Raw genomic sequence first — 9941 nt, forward strand, 5'->3', positions numbered from 1 at the left:
CTTTCAAGTTTGGAAACTCCTCAGTGGCTTTAGTAAAGGTCCGAGTATATTTGTGGGCCTCAGTTTTGCTGGCCTGTAAACAAACTGGGCCCAAGGAGGCGATGCCCTGGAATGTCAAAGGGACCAGGAGAACTATTTCAAGTTTGGCTGGTGGCTGGCAGGTCAGGAAGAAGCTTAGCATAGAGGCTTCAGAGTCACACAGCTCCACTTGAATCCTGGTTCCACTACTTCCTAGTTGTGCAGCTGTGGGCAACCTTTTTTTTTTTTTTTTTTGTGGGCAACTTTTTAAATATCTTACCTAAGCCTTTGTTTTTGCTAAGAATGGACATAACATGTCTGGCCCCGCAGTGGGTTGTGAAGATCCTAAGAGCTAATGGACTTAAAACACTTGGCCTTATTAAGCTTGGCGTCACACGCAGGGATCAATAAGCTAGTGTCACTCCCATTGTCCATACGAGTAAACTTCAACTTCCCAAGAGAAGTGAGCAAGCCCAGGCCAAGGTACCAGGTTCACTTCACACTGTTGTGTGGCTGTTTGGACCTAAAGATTTTCTTCATCACCTAGTGTGAGATCTTTAAGCTGAAAAAGGGAAGATGAAGGGTATGTCCTACAGGGAGTAGACAATGGATTTTATTGTAGATTCATCCATGTTTTATTCTTTTGAATCTTCCAAAGAAGGTAAGAGATGCAGTTATTAAACTATTTAATGGTAGCTTTCATTCTCTGTTCATAGACATGAACTTTTGGCCTCATTTTTCCCAGGGAAAAAAATGGGGGGAGGGGTGGTTACATAAGGAGGGAGTGGAAGATCCTGGGATGGGGGAAGGGGTGTTAACTAGCAAATGGTCTGTAACAGGCTTGTTCCTGTGTTGTACTGTTGGGGGTATGGAGGATGTGCTGGTGACCTAACCTCTCTGATAGAGCTGGACAGTCCTTAGCCCTCTATCCTTCCTCTCTCCAGAGGCTGCCCTGGGAACCAGAAACTACCAGCCCATGCCAAATGCCTGAAGGGAACACAGATGCCCAGAGCCTGGGTTGGTATGTAGGTATGTGATCAAAACTCCTGGCCAGGACTCTGTCTGCAAAGGGAAGAGAAGGCATCTACATGCCCTGTAGGTTAGTAGTACTCAGGGTGCTGCTGGAGGACTGATTTTCTAATCTCACAGCGCCCTCTGCTGGGGGCTGAGGTGCCCTACAGAAGGGGAGGGAAGAGACTAAGACCCACATTTTGTGGGAAGGGAAGAAAAAGAAGGCCTCCGGCAGGAGGCCGGCTCTTCCTGGACACTTAGGACACGGAATCAAGTGAAGATCAAGAAGTAGACAGGTTTTCAGTTTATTGAGTAGCAATGGCATCATAGTTTTAGTCACTGATGGCAGATAGTTGAAGGAGCAGGAAAGTACTCTTGGGGGATCCCACTGGGGCCTTCATCTGTCCCACCCATTGCTTCAGCCAGAGCTCATAGGAGTTGAAGTCAAGGTCCAGCCCTGTATTCTATGAGTGTACCTCTACACTCTACACTCCCATTCCCATGCCTATCTCCCATTTAGACCACCTATGGATGCCCAGGCTCTTCTTCCTCTTGGGAGGTGGGAGTGGGAGTAGAGGTAGGAGCAGGGCTAAGCCTCAAAAAAGAGAAGCTAGGGTCAGGGTTCTGCTGAATGTCTGACAAGAGTCAACAGAAGACAAAATTTCCTGTCTTAAGATTGTACACTCAGGGCCTACTTGCCCTTGAGGGTGTCCTAGTTACATCCACTCAGATACCTGTGGAGGTTAAGCACCATTCCCACAGCTGTGTCCCTCTGTAAGAGGGTGCAGTGGGAGCTCTTAAAGGGGAATGTTTGCTCTGCCTTCATGGCTTTTTGGTTTGGGGAAGGAGTTGGGACTGTACGTGTAGATTTGAGGCTATGATGTCAGAGCAGACCAAGAACTCCTAAGATTGTACCCAAAGATGCCCACACTGCAGTGGGAATGAGATGGGAAGATGGCAAGAGTGGTACAGGATACTGACACTCCTTTGTTCTGATAGAGGAGAGAAGAGGAAATGATCTACTTCAGGATGTGGAGGATGCATAAAACCCCTGCTTCCCTTATCCTGGTATATCTTCCTCTGCCACCCCAGTTCCTGGATCAGCTTTGGGACCCAGGAACCAGAAATCTGAAGGATTCAGCCCAGTTGGGCCTGCTAGTGTCCCTTAGACTCTGTGCTGTGATCCTGGGGCTCCTCCTGTGTCCAGAAGGGGAGAGGTGCCACTAGAAATGACTTGGCCAGTAGAACTGTTGAGGCAGGAAAGTCGTGTAGCCTGGCTGACTGACAGGTGGCACAATGCCGAGGAGAGAGGCCAGATATCAAAATATCCGAGGACAGTGTGTCTGTTCCTAGCTTCCAGGACGGCATGTACACAGATACACACATGCACGTGCGCATGTCTCGTATATGTATACATGTAGACATAGAAGCATAGGAGAAAAGGATTATGTGGCCCTGCTCTAGAAACCAGAGAGGACAGAAAAAGGCTTAATTGGGGCACCTCTCTCAGCCTAATGGATTGCTGCTCTCAATGGCTGCTTCCCCACCAAAGCCCCCAACCAGTACCAGGCAGATGGGTAAGTGGCCAGGAGGGTAAGGCTCTGCTAAAGCAGCAGCCACAAGGAGGTGAGGGAGGGGGCCAGGGGCTGATCCTCCCTCAAAGCCCCTTGTTGTAGTAAACCACTTCGATGTCAGGGTTTTGCTCACGGATCTGAGCTCTCAGCTCTGGCTCCAGCCTGCTCACATGTAAGGAGCTGCAACAGAACAGCACAGGTGGGCTAAGTATCCTGTGAGCTCCACCTCATCAGGCTAAACGGTCATCACCCTCCCTCCTCCCAGGCTGAATAATCTTCGACTGCCAGAAGGCCCAGCTCACTGTCATATCCTCACCCCCAGAATAAGTTTAGTGCCTGCCAGGCCTCCCCCTGGAACACACTGAAAGACCCCAAGGTTGGCTGTTTCCAGAGATGTGGTGACCAATCCAGAGGGCCCAGCCAAGCCCAGGGGTGGAACTTACCTTCTCTGAGGGAACAGGGCACAGCACAAGGGGGTGGCAAATACCAGGCTGGGGAGAAGAGCGTTGGAAAGTTTTGTGAAGTTTTGACCTAAGGTTGTTCCCGCCCTGCACCCCACCCCATCTCCAGAGATAGCTCCAAAAGAAAGGTAGAGATTGATTAAAGCCAGGGCTGACATTAGGTTCTGGCTGAGGAAAGAGCCTCCGGAGCAGTGACCCAGAGCTCCACAGCCAGTGAGTGCCAGAATCAGCAATTAAATGTGTATGAAACTCCTGGATGGGACCAAAAGGTACATTCCCATGCTTTCCTCTCAGATGAAGACTAGAATCTTGGGCAGCCCGGGTGGCTCAGCAGTTTAGTGCTGCCTTCAGCCCAGGGCCTGATCCTGGAGACCCAGGATGGAGTCCTGCATTGGGCTCCCTGCATGGAGCCTGCTTCTCCCTCTGTCTCTCTTTCTCTCTGTGTGTGTCTCTCATGAATAAATAAATAAAATATTTTAAAAAAAGACTAGAATCTCTTCAATTAGACTCTTGACCTTCAAGGATGGAGATCACCCCCTAACACACACAGCGTGCCCTACAAGTGTCCAAGACCTCTACCAGCCAAATGTATGAATGAATGAATGATGTACATAAACATCTTGAAATCAATAACTATCTATCACATCCACCATGGAAAGGGTGCTCTCACACACCATAGCTGAGTCTCTGCACACTTACCAGAAGCCCACCAGTCCCACCTGCAGGGGTGCCCCCAGCCAAGGGCGACGCTGTGGGGAGATAGAGACAGTGGAATGGCTTTGTGTCCCCTCCTCCCCGGCCCCACCCCATTCCCCCATTGCAGCTCTACCCCACCAATCCTGCCTTGGAGCCTCTGATATGTGGCCCTTTTCTTTGTCCCAAGTCCATAACATGGATGGAATTTCCAGATCACCACCCTCCACTACAGCCAGGGCCTGCTTGCTGACAGCCTCCCTAGTGTTCCATCACCCAGTCTCCCCTCTGAGAATTGGTTCCCCACTTCCTTTGGAAGCTGCTTTCTTCAGGAAGCCTCCTCTAATCCTCCACTCGCTTCCTCCTGCGCCCAGTGGCATGCATGAACTGGTCCCCTTTCCTGTTCTTCACACACCCTTTTCCATTCACTCCAGCCACAGGAACCACCCCTCTGTTCCTCCAATGGGCACAGCTGGTGCTCAATATATACTTGTGAATAATAAATGATTCAGTGAATGAGCTTGTATCCCTGTGCTTTGCATCTCTGCTCTGTTTGTGCACGTGTGAGCCTGTGTGTCTCACTGTTGGTAGCAGGTGATGGCATAAATATGATGTCAAGTGTGACTGTGGTGTAGTCCATCCCTGTGTGTGTCAGAGGTTCTGAAGTGACACCAGTTCTCTTCAGGACAGAAACCATGTCCTTCCTTCCCTTATCTTCTTCTCCTGCTCCCTTAGTGTTCCTTCACCTCAGCCCAATTCCTTCTTGCTGAATGAATGAAGGAGGGGGCAGCACAGGGGTGGGGCAGTCAAGAGGCACAACTCAGACTCAGGCCAAGGTGGAAACAGGCTTGGGGACTGGTCACCTCTGCTTCCAGCCACCACCATTTCCAAGACGGGAAAGGTGAGAGTGACCTACCTTTAGGAAGTCTTTCTTCTCCAGAGTGTCCATGATCACGGGGGGAATGGCTGTGGGGAGAACGAAGCAGAAAAGGAGGGAGTTAGTAAGTGAAAGTTAGGATCCTAAGGAGGGGTGGATCCCCTTCACCGCTCTAACCACTCCCCCCAGAGTCACAGCCTCCAGAGTGCTCAAAGCCCCTCTAAGAGACGGCCCCGCATTCTCTTAGAGCCTCCCATGCCCCACGTAGGCACCTCTGCCTCACCCATGGCAGGAATGGCCATGCAGATTCTTGATATCACCACCTGGAAGATTCCCTGCTTGGCTGCAGCCACCGAGTGGCCAAGTCTCTGACTTTCCTCATCAGTCACTGGGATGCCCACCTGCAGTTCCCTGAAAAGGAAGGCGGGTGGGAGTCAGATCACAGGCCCTAAATCCTACCTGTAATACCCTCACAGGCAGCTATTCCCTGGGGTCCCCTCAGATGTCATAGATTTAAAGGCTATTTCTCCTACCCCAGGACCCCAGAGTTAGACTGAGACCATGCCCAGAAACTTCTGTTTGGGGAAGGAGAAGGACTGGGCTACTCTGCATGGTGGAAGAACGTGCCTACCTGCACACCGGGCATGCATGCCAGGAGCTGGAGCCACTCACCTCTGCCTCATCAGGGGGATGTTGATGCAGTTGGCAGCTGCCACCGCTGCAAAGGGCACAAATCTGCCAACCAGGGGGGGCAGGTGCTGGGGGAAGCAAGATGTCACTTAGAAGCCCTAAGGGCCATGGGGTAGTGAGGAGCTCTCGGGGGAGAGATGTGGGGAGCCTATAGGTTGGTATAGACAAGTGATGGAGAAAAGGGAAACAAATAAAGGGTAAATGGGGGGCATTTACCTTGGTGAGGGATTTGAGTCCCAGGGCTGTGGCCACCGCACCAGTGGTGGCACTCACATAAGCTGTTCCCAGCTGCCTGTGGGTGGAAGAGTCAAGACACAATGTGGGAGGTGAACAGTCCAGCATGTGGTTCTTTCCTTCAGGACGTGCCAAACCCTCAACACATGAGGCATGGAAGGCAGAGAAATTCCTCCCCTGCTACAGTGTTGACTTGTCTGGAAGCTCTGATCCCACCCCTTCAGGAGGAGGGGCCCCACCCCCCACCCCACCCCACCCCATAGCAAACATAGGAGGATGCCGTGCCCTCAGGCCAGGAAACTGGGGAAGAGGGACAGGCTGCAAGGAGGGCTTGGGGTCATTAGCTGAACAAGCATTCTGGGAACAGGAGCAAACAAGAGGGAGCAGTGGTGGGCCCCTGGAGAAGTCCCCGGGGACAAGCTCTCACCCCACAGTAATGGGAGCATCGCCACTGCGGTTGGAGTAGTTAACAACAGCGTTGAAGGACTGATTCACCCACTGCCAGAACACCACTGTCGGGGTCTTCCTGAGAGAACAAAGACATTTACTTCCACCCCCTACAGTACCCCTGGTCCTCAAACCTGATAATGAAATCCCAAAAGGTTATTCCCAAGCCTTCAGGAGGGACCCAACTGGTGACCCAAGAACTTGCTCTGGTGACCCCTACATGACCCTCCCCACTTATGCAACTACATACACTGTCTCTGGGGTGGGAGGAACCCCGGGGCTGAGTTCTGAGGAATGTAGGGGATTCGAACACAAGCTCCCACCCACTATTTTCTGCCCAGCTGGCGTCATTGAGTCATCAAGCTACACTCTGGTTGGATAGAGCGCTCAGGAACCCTTCAGGGACTCATGGGAGGGGACACATGGGACGGGACCTGCCTGTAGAAGGTGAGCATGCAGCCAGTGATGGTCATGTTCATGGGCACCTGCGCTGACATACGGCCAATCAGGACCACCTTCTCCCCTGTGTCGGGATGGAAGGCAGAGTCGTACACATACTTGGCTCTCCACAGCTGGTCCTCAGTGAGCCCGGGTGTCACCACGCCAGCCCTGTAGAGAATGGCAAGGAAGAGACAGGTAATTCTCGGCAGCAGATCTGCCCCTGAAAGCCCTGACCAGTCAGCTCAGGGGAAGTCTGGGCAGAGGACCAGGAACTCTGGCCCCCAATCTCAGAATAAAGGAGCTCCTTTATTCTCCTTTATTCTGGTCTCTGGGGGAGAACCACATCATCCCAGAAGGGTAGGTGGGCTCCTATTTCTATTTTCCTTCTAGCCACACAAAGAAGGGTGGCCTTCTCTTTCTGCCTAAATCTTGGTTTCCAATGGGTTGAAATGACTAGGGGCATCACAGGGGATTTTCCTCCTGGAGACTCAACTTTGAGACCCTCTGTCCTTGCAGAGGGTGACTTAGCAGTGGGACAGGTCCCTCTAGAGGGTTTGTGAAGCATATAGCAGCCTCCTACCCACAAAGATCAATGCCACCTCAACCTAAACACCCTAAAATTCTCTGGGTTAAAGCTCTGTGCCATAGTTGTCTGTGATTCCAACACAGTGCCAGGGAATAAGGGGGTTGAGGAATGGGACAGGGTCACTCTCAAGCTTGGGGAAAGAGATGCAAAACGTAATGTATTAATGGCAGGGAATGAGACCCTGGGGTACAGGGTCAGATGGGGTAGCAGTCTACCTGTAGTTCTGCACGATGTTCCGTGAAGCTTCCAGCTGTGCTCCAGACAGCAGCAGATTTCGGGGGTCGGTAACAGTGAAGAAGTGCCGGGCTCTGCCCAGGAAAGTGCTTTGGTCCCAGCGAGGTTCCTGGATATTGATATCTAAGGGCAACTCACCCATTTTCTGCAGGGCAAAGACCAGAGTCAGAGGACTCCAAGGCAGTTCAAGAGCTCTGCTTGTGGGAAACTTTGGCGGCCTTGCCCTGGTCCCTGGGCCTATCACCAATCCCTACTAGAGCTCAAGGTGACTCCAGATAGGTAAGCAAGGGTTAGAGGGAGGAGCTGTTTTCCAGGCAATATCCTGACTCAGAGGGGAGGAGGGGTAGGAGAAAACAAATGGAAAAATAGATCTCCTTTGCACTCTGGCCTGGTACAGATTTTCATCAGTGAGGATTTACATGTGTATGGTTGATGCAAGAGAAGCCACTAATCCTGTGCAGCTTCTCTTGCACCCTATATGCACAAAAATGTACGTTCTAAGCATTATATATATCCAAGTTCATGTGAGCTTCAGGCCCCAGCTGCCTTGAGACCTAGATGCAAACCCCCAAGGCTGTTTGGGAGGATGGCATAAGCCGTCCCACGCCCCAGCCCCTGATTGGAGGAGACCAAGGGCTCACTGGCCACTCCAGGGCTTATCTATTCCAGATCTCAAATAAGTGAAGCTGCTGCCAGCCAGGCATGCCTCCTCATGGGCATGCACAAGTCACCTCTCCGGGGGCATTTTCCTCAACCCACACTGAATGGCCCAAGGCCCTCCTTGTTCCCCAGCTGGACAGGGCTGCCACAGACTCCCAACTCTCCCTGAGCCACCTACGTCCAGAAAGGGAGATTCGGTAAGTGCCCTCTCCACCTAGTACAGAGAGGAAAGCCTGAAGCAGCCATCTGGCTGTGTTAGGCAAAATCCTACAATATGACTAATCCTCTCCAACCACACTTCCTCCCTCACTGGAAGGCACGCCCTCCCCTCTCTGACACACTCACACTAACATACCCACACACAAAGATACACACATGCCCTACACAGACATACAGTGGACACGCCCTGCATACACTAGCCCACAAAGACCGTTACTTGCACACTCACACATACACACACAACCCATATCCATCAACTGTAGGCACTTGAATGTGTAACCACATGAGGCCTCACCCTAACATTCCTCCCCCCAAACAACCTCCCCTCGGGCCCCAAAAACCTCCCCAGAACCGGATACTGAATCCGGATAGGACGGAGAGCACACTTCAAGGCAGGCTTCCCTCCCTCTCAGTCCTCAGTCCCCTACTCCCCTGACCGCCGAACCCCACCCCGGGCAGCCAGCACTCACGCTTTCCCGAGCTCCTGGGCGTCCGGTTTCTGCAGCTCCGAGACCCGCCTTCCTCTAGGCGCGTCGCCCCTGCTCCTGCCCTCCCACCCATCACGCGTAACGTCACGCGTGACGCTGACCGGCGGGAGGGGCGGGGGCTCCCCCCTCCCGCGCGTCCGCCAGGCGTGCCCAGGGATTGGCAGAGCCTGGGGGCGGTGGGTGCCGTTTGGGGAGACGCCCCCAGCCGGGGCTCCAGGGACCTGGCCCTCCACCGCCTCCCAGAGCCAATGGGGGCTCCGGGAATCAGTTCTGGCCAGTTCCCAGCGGGAGAGAGGAGGGGAGGAAGCGCGGGTGCGCCCCCTTTGCTTGTAGTACCCTAGGTGGCCTGGGGGGCGCAGCCTGCCTCGGCAGCAACCGGCCGAGGTGCCCGGGACGACGGCTCGCAGCGCGCGGGGCGAAGGCTCGTGGCTTGGCGGGGCCATCCTCTGATGGGGCGCCCGGAGGGACTCGGATTACCGCCCAGCTAGTTTACTAGATGGCTGCCTTGGTAGCGGCCGCCGCCTACTTGCCCCCCTGGGCTCCTACCCCAGTTCCCACAAGCTCTTGTCGCAGCACTTCGGCATTCACAGCCCTTTACGGTCTTGCTCCGGCCTGTGTGTCCTCTATGTTCTCACCTTTTCCTCCTCCAGCCCCCTCCTTACCCTAGCTCCACTGCTCCCAATCACTACATCCGCACCACGGATCTCAGCCCTAGTCCCTACCCTGGGATGTGTCTGCATCAAGCAAGTGGATCAGAAAGTTCTTCCTCCCCTAGTGTCCTGGAGCCAGCTGCTCCACCCTGTGCCCTTTCCAGAACTGGGTGGGTGGCCAGAGAGACACTTTGTGACACAGAAGGAGGATGCATGTGAAAGAAGGCAACACACACACACACACACACACACACACACTTCACAACTCACCCAGTCACCTTACAGAGCTCGCTGCTGCACATCCAGAGCCAGCCCACGCTCCTGCCCACTGAATGCTTACGCCTCCCCTGCCCAGGTGACACTCCCTCATTGAGGCCTCAGGGGTGACACAGAGGGGTGGCAATTCCAAGAGCCCTAGTGTCTGGCTTGGCCTGGAGAAGACGCGATTCTGGGTTCCCCTACGCTGAACCGGTAGCGGGAGGGAACGAGGCGTGACCCAAACCCTAAATTCGTGGGGCGGGATGGGGCATCCGAACTCGAACTGCAGCGGGCAGAACCCAGCGGCCTCAGCCCAGGTGACAAACGGCTGGCTGCGCGCCCAAAGGAGGGGCGGAGGCAGTGACTGGCGGCCCTCGCAGCCAATGGGAGCCCGCGGCTA

General features: G+C 53.7%; 1 protein-coding gene across 2 annotated transcripts; it reads right to left on the reverse strand.

Annotated features, from left to right (window-relative positions):
* Window positions 1-1318: 1318 nt before the first annotated feature.
* SFXN3 (sideroflexin 3) lies at window positions 1319-8982 on the reverse strand. 2 transcript variants are annotated; one of them, XR_012020715.1, is made up of 11 exons: window positions 8616-8982; window positions 7248-7411; window positions 6440-6614; window positions 5986-6080; window positions 5541-5616; window positions 5307-5392; window positions 4907-5045; window positions 4674-4723; window positions 3764-3813; window positions 3047-3094; window positions 1319-2783 (listed from the first exon to the last, which is right to left on the reverse strand). XR_012020715.1 is itself a non-coding variant. In XM_072805662.1 (11 exons), exons 2-11 carry the CDS (start codon window positions 7406-7408, stop codon window positions 2687-2689), a joined length of 966 nt encoding a protein of 321 aa, XP_072661763.1. In that variant the 5' UTR covers window positions 7409-7411; window positions 8616-8980; the 3' UTR covers window positions 1319-2686. The 2 variants fall into 2 exon arrangements, 1 of the variants encoding a protein (XP_072661763.1); XM_072805662.1 differs by having other exon boundaries at window positions 4918-5045; window positions 8616-8980.
* Window positions 8983-9941: the final 959 nt, after the last annotated feature.

This window comes from Canis lupus, chromosome 29, assembly GCF_048164855.1.
Source record: "Canis lupus baileyi chromosome 29, mCanLup2.hap1, whole genome shotgun sequence".
Taxonomy (NCBI): Eukaryota; Metazoa; Chordata; class Mammalia; order Carnivora; family Canidae; genus Canis; species Canis lupus.